The following is a 22,073-nucleotide window of genomic DNA, read 5'->3' on the forward strand; positions in this document are numbered from 1 at the left end:
AGCCAGCTGGCCTCCGCGCGCCGCCGCGTCCCAATCGCCTTGGAGAAGCCGAGGCGGGGAGCCCCGGGCGAGGCGAGGTCACGTGACGCGACCGGCTGGAACGCCCCGTCCCCTCTCCTTGTCACATCACAGGGCGGCGCAAAGCGACGCGCTCCTCCCACGCGGAACCAGCAGAGGGCGCCCGCCCTCCGGCAGGGGGGACCCAGCCGCGCGCTTGCAAACCGTGCTTGCAACCCCCAGGCAACAACATGCCATTAAACCTCTGTTTAAAGCAGTGGTTCCCAACCTTTTTTTGACCGGGGACCACTAGGACTTTTTTGTTCGGTGCAGGGACCCCAAGGTTCAAAATAAAAATTCAGAGAATTTGAAAATAAACTGTCAGTTAAACATTAAACTTAGAATAATATTTGAATATATATTTTTATAATAGAGAACTTTTAATTGAAAATATTAATTTATTATGGGTTTATAACTTTGTTTCGCGGACCTTAATTTAGTTCTCACGGACCCCTGGGGGTCCACCGACTCCTGGTTGGGAACCAGTGATTTAAAGGGACAGGCCTTTTTCTTCAGGCAAGTGGTATCCCTATGGGCCACAGATGTCCAGCAGTGAGGAAACGGTCTCTGTGCATACTCAGACACTGTGGTCTAGCAAGGGCCAAAGAGACAGGGAGGCTACCCTTCAGGTGTGATTGGTTCTTGTAGGTTATCCGGGCTGTGTGACGGTGGTCTTGGTATTTTCTTTCCTGACGTTTCGCCAGCAGCTGTGGCAGGCATCTTCAGAGGAGTAACACTGGAGGACAGTGTTACAGGAGTAACACTGAAGGACACTGTCCTTCAGTGTTACTCCTCTGAAGATGCCTGCCACAGCTGCTGGCGAAACGTCAGGAAAGAAAATACCAAGACCACAGTCACACACCCCGGATAACCTACAACCACCAATGAACTCGACCATGAAAGCCTTCGACAATACTTCAGGTGTGAATTTGGGATCCCCTGGAATTATAGCTCATCTCCAGACTACAGAGGTCGGTTCCTCTGGAGAAAATGGGTACTTCGAAGGGTGCACTCTATGGCATTGTACCTCAGTGAGGTCCCTGTCCTCCCCAGGCTCAGTCCCCAAATCTCCAGAGGTTTCCCAGCCTGGATCTGGCAACCCTATCTCCCATTCCCATGCCTCAAAGAAGTGTTCCCTCACACAGAGAAAGCAGCAGTTGTTTTTGGCTGACAAGAGATACACTGCATCTGAAATTAGAGGTTCCCTAGGTGATTGCTGTTGGTGGAATTACGTTAGCGTGAGCTGGCTGTGTACAAGTGGAGGGAAAGCTGCTTTAAAATGCAAGCCTGGTTGCTTTAGAAGGATACTCTTTATTGTTAGTCACAGATTTTGAGAGTAGCTAAGATGGAGAGAGATTTAGAGAGTGCATATTAGGGACAAAGATTATATCCCTCCATGGTTGTTAGAAACCCAATTATCCTCCATATACAAAATGAAAACATACGTTTCCCACTTCCCTTCCAACACCCCTCAATGTATTGTACATATCCAAATAAAAATGCAAGTAGCAACAAAATTCATTTTAAGTTTATTTGTATTTTTAAATACTTAAGAAAGCTCAGTCAGATTTTGAGTTAGCTTCTTAAACCAGTGGATTTATTCCCAGTCAATACCACAACATTTGGCATTTGTGAAAGCTCTCAGTGAACTTCCAAACTAAAGCAAGGGTACAGTAATCGATTCCCATATTAAGAGCAACTGGGTTTTTACATTAGCTGTTGAACACAGTAAATATATAACCATATGAAATGTACCACAGGGCAACACAGGGCAGCAATTTTCACTTGTGTTAGAGAAGCTTCTCAGCAGAGACTGTTACGTGATCCTGTAGCACAGTGATTTAAAGCTTTTATGCCAAGCACACCATTTCCTCCAATGGAACTTCAGCTTCATTAAAGCCCAAAAAAACCCTCTTCCCACAAACAGGCTGGATGAGGCCAATCTACAAGGTGTGGAATTAGGTCTGCCCATCAAAGTAGGAGAACTGTCAACTCCAGAGAAGTCCAGGATTTCGCAGTTTGGTTAACTTCCTGTAACACTAACGGAAGAAATAGCAATATTTAAATCTTTGGTTTATTACAAGTGCTGGGAAGTGAAGATTTCATCTCACAAAAATTATACTTGAAAAGCCTATACTTTGTTTCCAAGGGAGCTTATTAGTTTAGTCAGTAGGTTTGCAGCAACCAGAAGTAGCACAAACAGTCTGATCAGATTTTTTACCTCAGCAACCATTTATATTATTAGTTATTCCAGATAGCTTTGGCCTATAAATAAGGTTACAAAAATAGTCCCCACTATACACATAGCTAAATTATGATTTTCTCCCAGCTCGGAAAAAGCTTTCGCGAGCCTTTCTTGCATGGAAGCTTAACAATAATGCCAATGCATTTCAATTTCTTACAGAAATACTGAGATGGTGCCTGAAACAGACTGCTTTTAAAAAAAATGCTTTTGGAATTAGTCCAGAAGTATGACAGTTAGAAAAATAAAGGGGAACGTCTGTTAATAGTTAATTTATTTTCAATAAGTTACACCACACTTTAAGGCTTCAGGAAATTCAACTGCAAGAATCATCACTGTCCATCCTTTTTCTTCCCCTTTTCTATAATTTTGTATTCATCCAGCACTGCGTGTCCCGTCTCCTTCGCAGTTTTCTTCACGATGGCTTTGATACCAATATTGTCGATATTAAAAGCTGTCACCCCCACGTTGATGGCAGAATTCATGGCATTGTCTGTCGCACGGCCGGCATCGTCCCCATACCTTAATGTAAATAAAGAACATGTCAATGGAGATTCTAGCATTTCTGCTACGGGAAATTGCACAGACGCCCACTCCCAACGGGCTATTCAAAATTCATTTTGGAGAAACCTGGAAAAAAGCAATTGCCAAGACAAAATTCAAGCCAATCTTCCCAAAGCAAAAGGTTTGAGTGGCACGGGGGGGAAAGAACAATTGAAGAATACAATCTTAATTTGATAGGGCTGCTAATCGGTCTCGGGTGAAATAAAATCCTGTTTTTCCCCCTGCTTCAAAAATTGTTTTTATTCTTTCTTTTTGGGGTACACTACTCTAAATTAAAGCTTATACCACCCTGTCAATAAAATTTATGCTGCTTCTGAAATCATGTTTGGTACAGAGCTGAATCTCACTTACTTTTCAACAGTTAAGGGACAAGCATTCCAAACCTATTTTGCTGAAAAGAGAATGTTTTAAATGCCAGGATCCATCACAGAGCACTGAAATCCCATTCATGTACACTACACTGAGACAAAACCACTCAAACTAGGTTTTAAAGATTCATAGTAGAAATACATTCTAAAATCTCAACTAAGAAGTAATTCTGCAGAATGCCAATTTTTTACTTGGTTAGTTAATTCCTGAAATTCTCTATATGTTTAGTAGCTTCTGAATGCCATCAGTACAGAAGTCATGAAGCTCTTGTTTGCTAACCTTGCAGGATGATCCGCTACATTTTAAAGCCAAAATATTGACTGCTTCCCAGTAGGGGAAACTTACTGTTGCCAGTAAGCAAAGAATCCACCAAGAGTCAGCTGTAGTCTATACCCATTTCAGAAAATATACTGAAGTGGGAAAATCAAGATTCAATAATACAGGTCTTAAATCACCTGTTGACAGAGCAGCAGCCTTATTAATATTAATTTGCGAACCACAGCAAGTTGATCATTGGCTGGATAGCAAAAAGCAAAACATTTTCAATCCAATTAGTTTTATTAATGTCATAGTAAGCCATAACACCAATACCAAGAAACAGAAACGACGGCAATGCCTCATTCATGCACTGCCGAACGTAACAGTAAGAGCATTCACACCATCTCAAAAACAATTTCTGGACTCAAACACTATACAGTGTCAGAGCCACTGAAGAACAATTCGTATTTCTACTTTTTTTTAAAAAAAAGCATGTGTTCAACCAATAGCAAACTGGATGGTCCTGTCAGAAAAACGATTCAAAATGGCCCAACAGGCACCAAGCATCATTCACTGCCCTTCAGGAACCACAGTGTGTTGAAGAGGCCAAGCGTTAGCGAAAAAATGAAAGGGGGGAGAGGGGGAAAGACAGAGGTGAGACTGGAAATTGGCCTGTGTGATTCCCTTAACCATTTATAACCTCTCAGCACACAATCCCTTAACCCCAATTCTATCTCTTCCTTTTCCATTCAAGGATGCTATAAACTACCCCCCCTCCAAGAGGGGAACAGAAGTTAGAATTGGAAGGAAAACCTTCCTTCTATGACCCCCACACTTTAAGATACAAAGGGGATAGAGTCCCTAACAGCCAACAGCACCGAGTGAAATTAATGTCGGGGGATGCATACTGCGAGGTGAGCAAATCCCTTTTGCCAATTCTCCCAGAGCACAGGCAGTAAAATAAACCCCTCCTATCACGTCACACTGCTCACAATCAGGGCTAGGTAATAATCCCCCAAACCTCAGATGCCAGGGCAGCTGTGTCATAGCATTAGACTGGCCAAGACTCAAGTTAGGTAAATAGCAAGTCTGAGGAGCAAGGAGCTGCACTATTGGGGGGGTGCTGCTGATTATCTCCCCTTCCCCTTTGTACTTTACAGAACGACAAGGAAACCTCACACTGTTTATACAGTGCCCTAATCTCAAATCAAGAAATAACCAGCTTTGAACAGCTGTAAGACCCATGATCAAGCACAAGTAGATTGTCAGCAGTGTTAGAAACAGAAAGGTCAAGCGGAAGGAAGACAAAGCAGAGACCTTGGGATCATAGCAGTAAGAAGATGGAATTATGAGTCCAGAGAAACTCTAAGCATTTATATTAATTGCTGCTGTGTTTACACAAATTATTTCATAAAGCCAGAATATCTAGTATTGTGGGCAGATAAACAGCAGGAGATAAAAGCCCTGGAAAGGTCCAGCAGGAGAGGGCAGTTGGTGTAAAACCGTTGCTGCCCTCAACCATGGGCCCAGTGGAACACACAGGTGGATTTTTATACAAGCACAAGACAGTATAATATAAGCACAAGAGATGGGGTGAATCCTCAAAGTTATCTGAATACAGGTTAGTAGTATATAACTGCAAGTTACTTATTGCTTGTCACTCTTAGTGGCCACTGAAAGCTGATCTCCGTTTTTCCTATTTTTAAATCTAAAAATAAGAACAAAAATGAACATGAATTTTTCAAGTAGTGTAGAAGCATGGGTCTCCTTCAGCTTTTCCAGGGATAAATTACTTTTGTTTACCGAGATGCACCATGATTCTTGCATGAAAAAAGATGTGGTATAAGTAAGCAGTAGAATTTCAGTAGGAATCCTCATCAAGGAGCCATCTTTGTAAGTCAAGCAAAAGATTTTAACCGAACTTCCAAATTGGCAGCCTCGCCCCCACCAAATTTCCCACTTTTCCACCCATGCCAACTGCAAACACTATATAATGCAACCTATTACTACAGCCTCATTTGCTTTTCTTCAACTATCACCGCAAGGCCAGTGACTATTTCCAGACCTCTACTCCTCCTGCTGACCGAAATGACCCAGGCTAGCCCGAATATGCTAGATGTTGGAAGCTAAGTACAGTTTTGCCCTGTTTAATACAGGCATACCTTGTTTTATTGTGCTTCGCTTTATTGCGCTGATAGACATGCTTGAATGCGCCATTTTTCCAACAACATGTGCTCACTTCGTGTCTCTGTCACATTTCGGTAATTCTCGCAGAATTTCAAAAGTTTCCATCATTATTACAGTACATTTTTTAGACATAATGCTATTGCACACTTAATAGATTACAGTATCATGTAAACATAACTTTTAAAAGCACTGGGAAACAAAAAAAAGTCCTGGGACTCGCTTTGTTGCGGTGGACTAGAACTGAACCCGCAATCTCTCTGAGGTATGCTTGTATTTGGATGGGAGACCACCAAGGAAGTCCAGGGTCGCTACGCAGAGGAAGGCCATGGCAAACCACTTCTGAATGTCTCTTGCCTTGAAAACCCTATAAGGTCGCCATAAATCATTTGCAACTTGAAAGCACTTTCCTCCACCACCGCTCCAGCTGCTGACACCCAAGTCATCTTATACAGCTGGTGCTTCCACTTGCAGGAAGTGCATGAAACTCAGGTATTAAGTAAAAGGTAACGGTAGTCCCCTGTGCAAGCACCGGGTCATTTCTGACCCATGGGGTGACGTCACATCCCGACGTTTACCAGGCAGACTTTGTTTGCAGGGTGGTTTGCCAGTGCCTTACCCAGTCATCTTCCCTTTACCCCCAGCAAACTGGGTACTCATTTGACCGACCTCGGGAGGATGGAAGGCTGAGTCAACCTTGAGCCGGCTACCTGAAACCGACTTCCGTCGGGATCGAACTCAGGTCGTGAGCAGAGCTTTTGACTGCAGTACTGCAGCTTACCACTCTGTGCCACCTTTTAATTTCTTGCTGGAGCTTAAAAAACCCGAACCTATGTACAATCTGTAATATCTTTTAGTTGTAAAATATTGTTACTGATGTACAGAAATGTTCCTCCACTCAGCTCATCCCTTGCACTGAAATACAGGCATATTCAGGTTTTGAAAGGGGGGGGGAAGCAACAACCCCATTTCAAAACAGGTTAAACCTCAGAACAAACAAAAAAGACAGGGAACATTTACGCAGTGGTGTAATTAGCAACTCCACCACACTGGCTCTACTTAAAGAGTGTCAGACTAGGATCTGAAAGACGTGGGTTCAAATCTGCCCTCTGCCTTGGAAGCTTGCTGAGTGACCTTGTTCCAGCCACACACTCTCAGCCTAACCTACCTCACAGGGCTGTTGCAAGGATAAAACGGAGAAGAGGAGACTGATGGAAGCTGCTTTGGACCCCCACTGGGGAGAAAGGCGGCGTATAAATGAAGTAAACAAGCAAGCACGAATGGCTCTATTACGTAATGTATGAGCTAGCTATAATAGTGACAACTCTGGGCATTTAAAAGCCGAGCTGTCCTAATCCCATGGAAAGAGAAGGAGAGATAACAGCAACAGAAGTGATACGGAGCCCTCCCCACTTCCCTGTGAGCACTTTTTGCTCAGTCAAGTTTACTTCTGCTATAGGATCTGGGCTGATATTCCTGCATAAGCAAAACTGATTCCACAGCAGATGGGAAAAAAGCTGAACTTACTTGTGCTTGACAGTCTGAACCGTCTCTGTGGATACATTTTTAGCAATGCATTTTGCAGCACCTTCCAAACCGAGCCAGATTGTGGAAAACCCTGCAAGCAGAATAAGCTTATTGGAACTGAAGTTAGTGTGGGGTGGGGGGGAGAGGGGAAGGAACACAGGGGAAGGAACACTTATAGAACACAACGAAGTTGAGTTATTTTCATGTTACCTTGAACTCCACTTGCAGCTACAACAAGAGCCCCATCCAAAGTCGATTTCCCATCTTTGTCTTTCTTAAGCGCGTCTGGAACCAGTTTGCATCCATGCTTCTTGACATGAGGGGCTAACTCTCTTCCAACACAACTTGCAATTGAGCACACACTTTCAACTACAACATAAAGTAACTGGTTACACTGGGTGTTCTTGTCAAATACATGAGATCTGCTGGAGTCCATAAAACAATTAAATGTTAATAGCTCATCCCCTCAATCGTTTTCCATAGTGGAGGGAGCTGCTGTGAAACTACAGAAGTATTTCCACTGGTTCAGCAGCCTAGATAATGAAAGAAGATAACCCAGTTTCTACCTGGGAACAGAATGGATCACGCTCTGACCAGGTCCATTTTTTTTGGACAACCAGAAGTTCCCCATTTGGAAAACTTCAGTCTGAGAGGGGACCCCATATGTGTTGCCATAAGGTTCTGGGGTGGGGCTAGTGGGACAAAAATACATTAATGGTTCTAAATGAGAAAGTATCTGTTAGAATGTAAGGATCTGAAAGTGATTAGCCAAGATCTAAGGACTCCAACACTTGCTGGAAACTGGACGAACAGCCTAACAGCACTGATGCGATTTGCTACCTATCATACCCACCCACCTGTAAAGTATATTTTTTACACATAAACTATCAGAAATATAGTCAATTTATAATTTATGTGTTACAATCACATAAACTATCACAAATATAGTCAATTTATAAAAATATTTGAAATAACATTCCACTGAAATCTTTGTTCTCCGTTTGATTACATCAGTCAAGCAACTCTTGAAGAACAGGTTTGCCAAACTCTAATCAACTGAGATATATCCTTCCCTCCTTTTAAGAATGTCAATTCGATCATCAAAAAGATTTCTTTACATTTTGTGATCCATTCTTCCACTGGTGGATTACCTGACTTCCAATAACTCACAAAGGTAATTCTGGCTGTTATCATATAAAAGATAATATTGGTATCTTTTTAAGCCAAGGACAGGTGAACTATTCCATATCCTTTTTTTAAAAAACAAAAGGGTTGGAAAAAATGCAGGTACCAGCATTATCTGTTCACCCTTTCAGAGGAAACTTGAGTCAAGACACTGAACTGACCATGGAACCCAACAAGAGAGCTTGCCAGAGTGACTAGTGAGGTTATCCCATTGTAGGTATGAACAAGTTTCCTTGTCTAGCTCCTGCCAGTCAGAAACACAAGCAAAAAAAAAGAAAAAAAAATGACATCTATGGAGTGAAGCAAATCCTTCCATTTAGATGCACACATCTTACCTAAGAACTGGCTGACTTTTACCGCCCCTCCTGTAGCTTGCTTTGCTACTTGGAGACTCTTTGCTACAGTTGGGTTGACTTCCACAGGTTTTTCCTCCGGCTGAATGTGTTCTCGCAGTTTAGATGCTCCCGCGTGAATGGCTTTTCCAGTATATTCGGCTCCTTTGACCAGACCCCAGCTCACCCAGGAGGCTCCTTTGGGACACCAAAGAAAGAACGAATGAGCTTAACCAAGTGAACAAAAGTCCCAGGAAGAGTTTCAAAATAATTGGAAATTGTATTATTCATACGTGTCGTAAAATACGTAAAAATAGAACTGAAAATGGTTAGATAAAAAAATATATATTGGAAAAGTAAGAGAAATTAGTGATTACAAATAACTTAGCATTAATATTAAAATCATAAGGCGAGTTTTATCATACAATTGCAAAGTACTAACATTATGAGAATGAAATAATAAATAAAAACTAGTATACTCAATGTTATAAAGCTAGAACAGTATAACTTAGGGAAGATACTACAATTCTATATGCTCACCCAGAATTGCCTGTTTGTTATTTTAGTTTCTGTGTTTGTATTGTGCCGTGCATGTTATGCTGTTATGTGTTTTATGTTTGTTTGTATTTTTATGGATATAACACTTTAAAAAAACTGGGGGGAAAGAATGAATGAACTCAAGTGATGAAGTAGCAATGTCAAGAAACTGTTCTCTGGAAAAGATTTTCTCAAACAATATTTAGTGTTGGTGTATATATATGTATGTACAAACACACGTCGAGAGAACACATGCCTTTGCCCACCGCTCCATTCATCTCAATGAAGCATAATCCCCCCTTTCTGCAGGCAGCCCTGGAAAAGTCATGATAGGAAATCTTCCCTTGCCTCCCTCGCTGTCAGGAGCAGAGCTACAGCTTCTTCCCCCCCCCCCCCCGAGTGCAAAGTACCCTTCTTCTAGCTGCTGCCCCAGAGCAGGTCTCCCCAGATCCCATGAACAAGGCACTGCTACCTCCCTTAGGACACCAGTCTACTGGGTGACCTTAAGTAAGGTAAAGGTCCCCTGTGCAAGCACCGGGTCATTCCTGACCCATGGGGTGACATCACATCCCGACATTGCCAAGGCAGACTTTGTTTGCGGGGTGGTTTGCCAGTGCATTCCCCAGTCATCTTCTCTTTACCCCCAGCAAGCTGGGTACTCATTTCACCGACCTCGGAAGGATGGAAGGCTGAGTCAACCCTGAGCCGGCTACCTGAAACCAACTTCCATTGGGATCGAACTCAGGTCGTGAGCAGAGCTTTTGACTGTACTACTGCAGCTTAACACTCTGTGCCACCCACTGGGTGACCTTAGATCAGCTTAATCTACCTCACAAAGCTGTTGCAAGAATAAGTGTGCGCACAGGGAGTGGAAATGCCAGCCTGAACCCTTGGGGGGCGGGGGAGGATGGGATAAAAACCATAATAAAATAGTGAGACCTACAATTGTAACTGGCGCTAACAGGGCATGCTTTCTCTCCCAACCATGCTGAACCAGAAGAGACCACATTGCACAATAGCACTCCTCCACCACCATCTGACCAAGCAGGAAAAGTCTGCACATTCTTGTTTTGTCTATAGCCTTTAGGAGCACTGCTAAAAGCGCTCTGGAACAAGGACTAGTGTTTGCAGAGTGGCTGAGTGCACTCTAAAGAAGCAAACAGTAGAATTCTGGACTATATTGCTCCAGATTGTGTGTGTGTGTGTCATCCTCTTTCGATCCTTCCTCATGGAAAATTATCTCTATATGTGGTAAACAAACACAACTGGAGAGGCTACAGGTTTATCACAGCAGCAGGTTATTATGTGGGTGGATATGAATAAAATGAGTCTCCAGGCCTGCACCGTCAAGAGGCCAGGACCACCATCTCAGCTTGCATAACGTGTATACAGATTCTAAACTTGTGGGGGCCTGACCAAGTGGAATTCGTTTTTTCCCTGCATCACTATATCACAAAGACAAAAAATGGCTTCCAGCTGCATGTCCCTGGAGGCAACTGTATGTGCCAACTGTGATCCTCATGCCACAAAACCCTCTGAGCAGCATACATGGCTCAGATGCACAAAAGGAAGGCTGCACAATTATTCAATTGCCACCCTTTGGTTATTTGGCAAACAAGAACACCTCCTGGATGGAGTCCAAGTTGATTTCTAGTTCTGAATTGCAATTTAATTGCTAAGAGTCAACTTGACAGAAAGTTATTCTCTGCTGCTGCAGCGGTTCAAAATGCTCCCTGAAATGGTGCTTCTGTGGAATAGCAGAGCCCTGCGAACAGCATTAAGGGAGTAAGAGGTCTGTAGTGTGAGGGGGAAGTCAGTGAGAACTGTCATCCATCTCTGCCTTTTCCTCAGCAGAAATTTCCTTTGGATCCAGCTCCCTGATTATTTTTTTTCTCTTGTATAGGAACCATAAATAAATTTTGCAGCAGTCACGCCAGATAAAACAGGTAAAACAGAAACTGAACATACAGAGTAGATGTTTACAACCAAGGCCAACAAAATTAGGAATAACACAATTTTACGATTCCACAGGAGTATAGGAACCACCTTGTGTATTTTGCTGGGTGTACAGGGTAATAAAGTGTGATAAACGTATTTTATTCCTACACTATTGACTCCTGGGCAGTCCAGCACTGTAATTGGTGATTGCTATCTGTTTACTGGCACTGAAACTTGCTTGTTGAGCTGTTTAGAAAGAGACTAAAAGTTCCTGCGTGGGAACCGTGTAGTGTTCAGATTTAGAACTCTTTCTCCTCTAGGGCTAGTTGTACCATCTGCATTTAATATTTTTTTTATCTGTGCAGCCTAGGGCAACAGGTCAGTGATAATGTGTGAGTTTTAATTTAATTAGCATATTAATGATACAACATATTTTTAGCTTGTGCTCCCGACATCTGCCAAAAATTCACAAGAAATAGTATTGATTTTCAATTCTGTTACCGAGAGAGAAAAGGAAGACCCATTCTACTGACAAAAACCCCTTCTGTCAGCGGAGATTCTCTGTAGGATCCAACGCTATACATTTCCAAGAAGACAGACTATGGACATTTAAAAAAAAGATGTTCCAACGAATCTTCCAACTTCTAGAACAGAACTGTTTGAAGAACCAGAAGTTGATTAACTGTTATGCTTTCAGGATACAATATGAAAGTACCTGTTAAGATCCCATGGGCGACCTTCTCACTCCAGTCAGGTATTGCTCTTGCCCCCTCTTCAGGCTCTGGCTGAATACGCACTGTTTGGCGGAGGTTGATCACATCACTGGAAGCCTCAGCTGGCTAAAGAAGGGAACAACATCCAAGAAAGCATTAAGATCACAAGTCACGGTAAAGTAGGAAACGTAGGCAGAAGCAAGTTCTCCTACTGATATTTGCACTATGACCATCAAGTTTCCCTCTTTATAAAGCCAAACTCACAGACACCATGTTACAGCGAAGTACAACTAAGTGATTCTTAAATCATTTATCAGCTGGGGCTCCAGCTCTCTATTAAAGCTTTTCTGGGGAGATCAGGAGAGTGATGTGGGGAGCCTGGAAACGGGTAACAGGTCATGAGTAATAAGTACTTTGATTTGATTGTTGTTATGCATGTTTTAATTATTATAGTGCCGGCTCAAATGGGTTTTTGTAAGCCACAGTTGATGGAGGGCTATACATTTTTTGAAAAATAAAATAAATTCAGTATTAAGAAGCTGCCTGGCAACTTTCTTCAGGGAGTCGAGACTGGGGGGAGGCAGCTTTTCACGGAAACCTACGCCTTCAGAGTTTTTCCCCTCTCAAATTTACAGGTAACAATTTATGTCTTGCAATTGGATTTTTTTAAACACTGGCCTAGACAAGAACAGGACCCTCTGCTAGAAAGACACCCTCTGCTAGAAAGGCTAGCCAAAGATTTAGCAATGGGATCAGACATCAGACCTGAGTTTAAAGGCCGCAACAATAACAATGACTAGAAAAGGACATTAAAAGTTAATAATTATTTTAACATACTGGGGGAAGGGAATGGAGGAATGAACCCAAGTAGTTGTGCCACAGTTTTATACAGTCACTCTTCCCTTTCTCAACAACATTCTGAATTCCAATGTGCTAGTCTTTCCAAAAAGAAATTTCTCTGGAGCAAAAGGCATGAAGCTCTAGCTTAAGAATGCTCAATTCAGGGTGTGTGTTTTTTTTATTCCCATGTACCATGAAAAAAATGTTACATTTTAAATCAACCTTTAAAGTACACTATGTTGCAGAAAAGTGAAAAGAGGTTTTCACACACACAAGTTCGGTTGCATACATTTCCCAACACAAGCTTAACAATTAAAAATAGCCCCTATTAATGCAAAGGAGTCAAATAAGTACTTTGATTTGATTTGACTGGGTATATATAGATCACTGATTAATCCCTCTGTAAGCTCCTTAAGCAAATCACTGTGTAACGGGAATAGGTATTTTGGTCACACAGCAAAGCTCTCCTAGCTGCGAACATCAATGTACAGCTCATAGACACTGCCTCCAAAGGGTTCTTAATTGTGTTACTATTTGCAGTACTTAAGACTCTGTTCCCCATTTTGATAAGTGTCCAAGCATTAGCTAAATAAAATACAAACAAAATTTGTTTGAGCAACAAAAAGTGTAAAAAATGACCCACGTGCTAAAAACTAGCTACACCCCTTTAGTCCTCCTTCCCCATTGGAACCAAGTCTAAGTGCAAGTAATGGGAATGAATGCATGCTCTCTTCCTGCTTATCCCTGCCTCCGCTTCCTTGTCACTTCCCCTTACTGTAAGCTCCTCAGGGCAGGGACTATCTCGTCGTACTATGCCAAGCCCCAGGCTGATTGGTAGGGCAACAATAAACAAAATGCCATTGACCAAAAATTAAAGACACCTCATACCAGGGCAGATTGGCCATTTAACTTGGAGGGAAATTTCCCAGTGGGCTATCACCCTAGTGGCCAGAGGCAAGCGTAACCGGGCTCTAGCAACTCTCTCAGAACCTCAGGAGCTGCTTGGCTCTGGCCTTTCATTGGCAACCCTAGTTGGTGCCAGCTCACCAATTGCCTTCTCTCAAACTGCTGCCAGTTTTCAGGAGGAAAGCCCTGGGCGAGCTAATATCCCTGGTTTGCACTGCTGACCGACCCCTGCAGTGCTGGCTTGTAGCACCACAGCGGCCACTTAGCTTGCCTTGCTCCAGGGCCATTTTCACTTACCAGTCTGCTCCTGCCTCATACATAGCTCTTAGAAATTAGCTTTATAAGACATTGGGAAGAGAAAGCGTTATTAATCGATAGGATCAAGAAATCAGCAATTGCCACTTGTCAGTCAGTAACTTCTAGTTGACAGGATCTGAATGGTACACCTTCCTCAAAGATATTCTTTCCAGTAGACAGAAACAGATCTAGTTAACAGTTCAGACCTGGTTACTGTGCCCTCATCAGTTAGCAAAAAGGAAGAAATATGAGCCCAAGGTGTAGACGAGTTTCCATGCTAACGTCTCATAATTTGCGCCCATCTCCTCATGTCAGTGTGGTGCAAAAGTCACGCAGCTGGACGAGGACTGAGAAGACATGTGTTCAAGTCCCTGCTCAACCATAAATCTCACTGGGTGACTTTGGGTTAGTCACATACAGCCTAACTTACTTCACAGGATTGTTGCAAGGAAAAAATAAAGAAAAGAACTATGCATGCCACCCTGATCTCCTTGAGAGGTGGGGCAGGATAAAAATATAGCAGATATATATATTCTAAGTCCAATAACCTTTGACACTTTAAGAGTCTCTCCTGGTTAAAGTATGTGCAGTTAATGTATGGCATACATGCAAGAGATAGCTTTCTGAACATACTGTTTAAAAAGATGAATCTCTTTGTGTATATTGCTAATGTCTTAATATTTTGTTAGCCAGCATCTGCCTTTTTTTGCTAGCTGTGGCCATGTACATTTCACAATAAGTAAGTGACAGAGCACTAGGGCAAACCTGACCTGGCTGGCCTAGGCTAGACCAACCTCATCAGATCTCAGAAGCTAAGTAAGGTTGATCCTGGTTAGTATTTGGATGGGGGACAACCAACATAGTCTAGAGTCACTACACAGAGGCAGTCAATGGCAAACCACCTTTGAAGTCTCTTGCCTCTACAGGGTCATCACAAGAACTTGACAGCACTTTCAACCACCACCACAAAGTCAACTGTTATTTCTTAAAAATAGCATACATCAACTCAGTAAAAACCTGCACCACTACCAGCTTAACACCACAGCCCTAAAGTTTACCTGGACTCTGAGATCAGATCTCTGTTTTAACAGATCCTCAAAAAGCTCTTTGTAAGATCCTGTGTATGATGGTAACCCTATTCCCTCATGGGATCCTGGAACCTGTGACACCATATCAAGGGCATTAATAGATACAATTTCGAAGGCTCAACAAGGAATCTGTTCTACACTGCAGTGCAGTAACAGGTTATCAAGCAGCACAGAAAGTGACTCTTAAGAATGGCATGCAGGTGAATTCATGCATTAACTGGTTTCTAAGTGCTTGTGAGACACACCAACAAGTAATTGCAGGATCAGGATGTTCGTAACATATATCAAAACCTTTATTGGCATAAAATAAATAAATAAATACATATTAGGATAAAAGGAGGTTTTGAAACTTGAGTAAAATTCTTCCTTAAAATCATGCACATGGATTAAAATAGTTTTTAAAAGTTTAAAAATAAGTCCCAGGAAGTTGCCAACTCCTGCAGCAACCTGAGAGTGACTATCACTTAGGAGAAATCTGACTTGCTCCTTATCAGTGCCGCCAGGGCAATCTTTCAGGAGGGGTTCGATAATCTGTTCTCGAAAGGGTGAGCCGCGCTCACAATGTAGCAAAACGTGGGCCACTGTTTCGGCTTGGCCGGTGGCACAAGAGCATAGCCTTTTAACATAGGGGACTTTGGCATATCTGCCCCTGGTCCAGGCCGTGGGAAGGATATTTAGGTGGGCTTGCATAAAAAGGCGTCTGAGGGAAGGGGAGGTCAGAGTGTAGAAGTAACCGGGTAGGGAGCTTGGGGTCATATGAATACCATAAGGTAGTGGCGATGTTCATAATGAAATGGCCTATTCTGTGATAGATATAACAAACCTCTTCAGGCCGATGCCAATTTTATTACAATAAAATGACAGAGGTTATATGGTGTATTTTTTGTAGGAAAATTGTGTTAACCTTTAAACTAGAAATGCAGATTTTCAGCAGTAAGTTTGCTACCTATAACTTTTACCGACTAGATTTCCCACCTACTTAATGCAGTTTTCTTTGTTAAATCCATAGACCATGCAATAATAGTTTCCTTCTGTGAACATTAATGAGTAGCCAGGAATCCAGCTGTCTCCGAAATTACTATATCTAACTTAAAATATTTTTTATTTTCCACACTCACAGTAATTTGGTTTTGTCTATACCATACTCGGGTACCAGCAACTAACCTGGTCACTGTATTTCTGCTCCCTCATCCACAGGAACTGCAGTATTATTTCCCCAGTGGTTCCTAGGAAAGCTTTTTTAGCCCCACCCCCAGCAGACCACACTGGAAATGTATTCTCAGTCACACACATGAACATATAAAGCTGCCTTGTACTGAATCAGACCCTTGGTCCATTAAGTCAGTATTGTCTACTCAGACTGGCAGCAGCTCTCCAGGGTCTCAGGCTGAGGTCTTTCACATCACCTACTTGCCTGGTTCCTTTAACTGGAGATGTCGGTGACTGAATCTGGGACCTTCTGCATGCCAAACAGATGCTCTACCACTGAGCCACGGCCCCTCCCCAATAAACTAAATTGTTATTCCATCATGATTAAACAGGCACTGAACACATGAAGCTGCCTTATACTGAATCAGACCCTTGGTCCATCAAAGTCAGTATTGTCTACTCAGACAAGCAGCGGCTCTCCAGGGTCTCAGGCAGAGGTCTTTCACATCACCTGCTCGCCTAGTCCCTTTAACTGGAGATGCTCTACCAGTGATGGCAAACCTTTTAGAGACCGAGTGCCCAAACTGCAACCCAAAACCCACTTATTTATCGCAAAGTGCCAACACAGCAATTTAACCCGAATACTGAGGTTTTAGTTTAGAAAAAATAACACATACATTAACATCTTTTGCCTTAAAAGAAAAACACAATAAGAGCTTTCAATGATACAAACAACTTTTTATTGAACGGCATGCTTTTGAACTATTAATGTTTGTTCAAACCCCTAAGCTGGGCAGTCCAGGGAAGGGGGGGGCTTCGAACTGCTCCGCGCTGCACAGAGTTCAAAGCCCCAGCTGGGCGGCAGGCAGTCCAGGGAAGGCAGACGCGATGGCTGCTCAATTTACCCGCACGTGCCCACAGAGAGGGCTCGGTGTGCCAAGTCCGGCACGCTTGCCGTAGGTTCACCAACACGGCTCTATGCTATATTTCTGAGAACATGCCAATAAAGGTTGCTTGATTTGAACTGGAGATGCCAGGGATTGAACCTAGGACCTTCTGCATGCACATCAAAATGAGCCACGTTCTACATTCTTAACAGAATCCTGTGCATTGGCGAGCTTCTCATTCATTTTAGGTGCTCCAGGAACCCAGACTATGTAACAGCTTGCTAGTGTCACCCTGTGATACTTGTGCCTTATTTTACTTTATCATTCTGTCAGACAATGATATACTGCTGGCCTTTACCTGCACTCGAAGGTCAGACATCTGCTTCAGCAGATCTTCAAATAGTTCTCTGACAGCAGCGGGGAGTTCCGAAGATAACACTACTCCCACGTAGGATCCTGACACCTGTGACATCACGTCAGGGAACATGTACACTCCACTACTGCAGGAGAGAACAGGCGACTGAGAGCACATCAGGGGATATAGCCAGTCACAAACCTGGAGGAGAGATACCCAGAAGAAGACATTTTTAACAAGTCACACATTAGCAATTGTAGATCTTGCCATTTCAGTCGAAAAATGCTGGAAAATCAGCATCAATGGCTGGGTATAAACAAGCCCTAGAGTTCCAAACTGATCTACCAGCCCACAGTGTTTTGCTATGTTGCTTTCAAAGGGGCTCACAAGTCACATATGCAAGGATATTTTCAGCCATGTACAAGATGTAGCGTTTACTGTACAAAATGGACTTTCAAAAGGACTTAACAACAGTGTTGGTGCTAAGATTCCTTTGTGTCTCGGATACCACCTTATGAACATGGCCCAATTCTTGGAAGCATTTTTGCATAGTGAAATTACTTGCCATCAGCTTCAGAGGAACCACTGAAGTACATATGGATGGTTACAAGGAGCTGCTATGTTCCAAGTCCTATCATGGCTACCTGATCATGCGCATTAGCTCATCTAATATTGGATTCACCACCATGAACAGCCCTTTCCCAATGCACACTGAAAGCTAAATGCTGTATCTGATAATGCACATAAATGGCTGAACAGATTTTACACGGATTTCTACGGAACTATTGTGCAAGTACATCATTGTGTGAAGCAACCCTACTTTATATAGCCAGCATGGTGTAATGGTTAAGAGAGGCGGACTCTAATCTGGAGAATCAGGTTCGATTCCCCACTCTTCCACGAGTAGCAGACTCAAATCTGGTGAACCGGGTTTGATTTCCAATACATGAAGCCTGCTGGGTAACCCTGGGCTAGTCACAGTTCTTTCAGAACTCTCAGCCCCACCTGCCTCACAAGGTGTCTGTTGTGGGGAGAAGAAGGGAAGACCATTGTAAGCCGCTTTGAGACTCCTTGAAGGTAGCGAAAAGTAGCATATAAAAATCAACCCTTTTTCTTCTTTAAAAAGACAATAGAAGACATTAACATATACCATTTTGAAAACACAAGCTTATCAAGTCTTTGGAACTCTGAGACCCTATGAAAAAGCCAAAAAGTTTTTTTCCCCCCCAACAGTATCTGGCAATTCAACATATATTTCAGTAGCAGATGACTTCTGCCATTGAATCCTTAGACATTCCACAGGATCCTGGGCTACTTTATAAGTTTCTCACCAAATCCGAGAAGGACACTGCTGAGGCCGGACAGGCTACTAGGCTGCCCTATGTGAACTGAGTGTGCATATTAGAACAAACCCATCCCTGAAAAACTGACAATGGAAGACCAAATTTCAGGGAAATCTGTCTACAATTACTGAGCTTCTCATTGCAGAACCTTCAGTAGTTCTCCAAGGAATCCCAGGGTTTCCTGAAGAGGAGTTTGACAGCCACTGTTCCACTGCAGCACAAGAACAGGAAGGCCTTTGTTTCCTGATCAACTATTGACTGCCTCATGATTTTTTTTTAGACATGGGACCCCACTTTCCCAGGATTGGGATTGGTCCAAGGGAATTAAGTCTGAATTTGACTGTAGTTGGAAAGTAACAGCTGACCAGACCTGGCGGTGACACCTAACATTCCAAAGTGGGGTAGTTAAAAAACCTGGGGTGAAACAATGGTAAAACTGTTCCCTTGAGGGATTCTGAGTGGATCAGATGTTAGGCTGCTTTGGTCAATGGTTGGACCAGTGACACTTAAGGGTGACATGAAATGGTTCATGTTGCTTTGATGAAGCATTCCTTGAAGCAAGGGATATGTTTGTATTATGCATGCCTTGGAACTGAGAGTAGGTAAATGCCTTACGCATATCAATGACACCCTGCCTCCTTGATAGAATCATAGAGTTGGAAGGGGCCATATAGGCCATCTAGTCCAACCCCCGGCTTAATGCAGGATCAGCCTGCAGCATCCGTGACAAATGTTTGTCCAGCCTTTGCTTAAAGACTGCCAGTGAGAGGTCTTGGTCATGGCAGCCCAGGTATGCTTTCTGAGACTCATCCTAGTGACTTCCACCACATTTAGGCTTTTAAGGGGGCACCCTTCAAAACAACTAAGAGGGGACTGGGGATCAGATTGGGAGGGTCTCATGAAGACAGAAGACAAGGGTCTCACAAAGTGACTTATGGTGTTCTCCTCTCCTCCATTTTATCCTCAAAACAAACTTGTAAAGTAGGCTAGGCTGAGGGCATGTGACGGACTCAAGGTCACCCAGTCAGCTTCCTCGGCAGAGTGGGAAGTCCAACCTGGGTCTCCCAGACCCATGCCCAAAACTCTAACCACTACACCACACAAACTGACACTGCTGCAGTCACAGCGCATTGTAGGTGTTACCTGAAGAAAAGCAGGGGGATGATTTTGGGCCCGTGCTTCGTCACTGTCCAAGAACTTCACAATCCGAAGATATCCAGGATACGAGGGAGCGCTAACTTGCCCATCAGGTGTCACGTAGAATATCTGCACCCCGTGCGGAATGAGGATCAGCTCGTCTGCTTCCACTCCAAAATTCTGAACAGGAGGCGGCTGCATGTTTTTGTTGTAGAAATCTTCTCCAACTGATGAGAACTCCCCAGAGTACGTTCCATAGGACACGGTATAGTGCCCATCGGTGGCCTCCGGGGTATAAGCAGGGGGTGCTTCTACAGACAGAGCCTTTGAAGAAGGAGGTGATTTCAATGAATCAGGCACAGGAGGCCTCCCGGGCTTTTTTTTAACAGGAATTGCTGGATATAATCTAGGTACCTCTGCAGAAGCACCCACTTCCATGGGATTGGGCTGCACATTCTCATCTAGAACGCTCAGCCGAGCACTAACATTTTGTAGGGTATCCCTCATCTTCTGCTGCATCTGCCTGACAGCATCCCATTGGGGTCCTGCACATTCAGGACCTTGGGAAGGAATATGGACTCCCTTCAGCAGGTGGTCAATCCCCTGCTTGTAATAATGCCTTGCTTCTTCCTTCTGTCCCAGCTCATCTGTGTTCAGGCCTTTATTAACATACACAAAAGCTTTCCTGTATTCTTCTCTGATTGCCCTGATGGTGGCATTTTCTTGCATAGCTGGATCCTGTTCTTGTTCCATTACTGCAAACGGGGACACAGCATGAGCGTAACTGGAGACATAAAGCAGAAAAGGACACTTCAGTTAGGTGATACCTACTGCTTGGATGCCAAAAAATGTACAAACAACACACAGTGAAGCCGTAAGACTGCACATAAGAAGCACAGTCTTGAATAGACACATCTCTACAATGCGAAACTCCTAGGAAACAGGCTCACCTCTCTTCAAAGAGATATCAGGCTGGAGCCTATCTCCACCTACCACCTCACCGAGCAAAGTTTGTGCATCCAGCCTAAGGAAACTTCTTCCAACTTAAGTGGCTCATCTTCCTCCTTAGGCTGGAGGAAAGCTGGATTTTGGACCCTCACCATTGCCACAGTTTATGGATTGAGCTATGGAGTCTTGTTGCTTTTGTGCACTGAAGCGTAATCTTAACAAAACACACGCCTATATGAAGGGTTTTAATCTGATGCTCATAAAATCCATTTAATCCCACACAAGCCACTCAATACACTAGCAAATTGCCTTTGACTGGAAAAACCTCAGAAAGCGGTTTACGTTTCAAGCTGTTTGACAGTCTGATCTCTTGCTGCAAACGTACGGCCATTTTATATCATTAGCAGAATCAAGTGCTAAAACCGACCCTGGAAGGTATCACTTCAGGCTGCAGATGGGAACTCTTCCAGGCATATTACCTTTCTACAATTATTAACCACGCTTTCGTCCTGCCCAGAGAGGAGTACATGGTTCGCATCTCCTGCATTTTATCCTCCTAACAACCCTGTGAGGTAGGTTAGGCTGAGAGATGGTGACTAGCCCAAAGACACCCAGTGAGCCATGTGACTGAGTGGGGTGTGTTTTATAGTAGGGCATTTCAACATGCAAATCTCGCACCTAAAGTGACACAGACCTCAAAAGCTTTATCCCATGATTTTGTTGACTTGTGAACTGTAAACAGTAATCTTAAGAGCTAGTTCTTTATATGATGGTACTTCTTTAACTAAACAAGAAGGAGTGAGACCACAGCTGAAGATGCACATTGTAATGTAAGTATTCAGCTGTGCAGAACAATCCTACGCAAGTTTCACTCAGAAGCAAGTTCCAACTAGTTTAAAAGGACACATGCTGTTTGTTGCAAGCGCACTTAAAACACAACCTCATTCTCAGAGCAGCTAAACCTCCAAGTAAAAATGGGAGTGACCAACCAAAAGCTTAGGAAGTCACCTATAGTAGCATTCAACAGCAGGACAGGAGGTTCAAACATTTTTTACAAAAGAACAGTCAGTGAATGCCACGGGGAATGCTAGCTTTCAAAGCTATAAAGATTGTTTGTGGATAGGATGGTTTGGAGATGGGAACGCTGCCATGCCATTGTAAACTCGTGATGTTTCAGGACAGAGCTTTCTCTGTTCACCAAACCTCTAGATTAGCTC

The 22,073-nt window shown here is 43.2% G+C and overlaps 1 protein-coding gene across 1 annotated transcript; it reads right to left on the minus strand.

Annotated features, from left to right (window-relative positions):
- Positions 1-7,197: 7,197 nt before the first annotated feature.
- On the minus strand, positions 7,198-20,686 carry SPART (spartin). Its single transcript, XM_056858391.1, has 6 exons — positions 19,915-20,686; positions 17,432-17,629; positions 11,909-12,032; positions 8,722-8,916; positions 7,412-7,570; positions 7,198-7,292 (listed from the first exon to the last, which is right to left on the minus strand). Exons 1-6 carry the CDS (start codon positions 20,659-20,661, stop codon positions 7,198-7,200), a joined length of 1,518 nt encoding a protein of 505 aa, XP_056714369.1. The 5' UTR covers positions 20,662-20,686.
- Positions 20,687-22,073: the final 1,387 nt, after the last annotated feature.

The sequence above is a fragment of the Euleptes europaea genome, chromosome 12 (genome assembly GCF_029931775.1).
Source record: "Euleptes europaea isolate rEulEur1 chromosome 12, rEulEur1.hap1, whole genome shotgun sequence".
NCBI lineage: Eukaryota > Metazoa > Chordata > Lepidosauria > Squamata > Sphaerodactylidae > Euleptes > Euleptes europaea.

Coding starts and splice junctions, on each gene's coding strand:
- SPART (XM_056858391.1), bottom strand. CDS start 20,661: ATGGAACAAGAACAGGATCCAGCTATGCAAGAAAATGCCACCATCAGG. Junction 7,571..8,721: donor AAAAGTCAGCCAGTTCTTAG/GTAAGATGTGTG, acceptor TTTATGTTGTAG/TTGAAAGTGTGTGCTCAATT. Junction 7,293..7,411: donor AGCTGCAAGTGGAGTTCAAG/GTAACATGAAAA, acceptor TTCTGCTTGCAG/GGTTTTCCACAATCTGGCTC.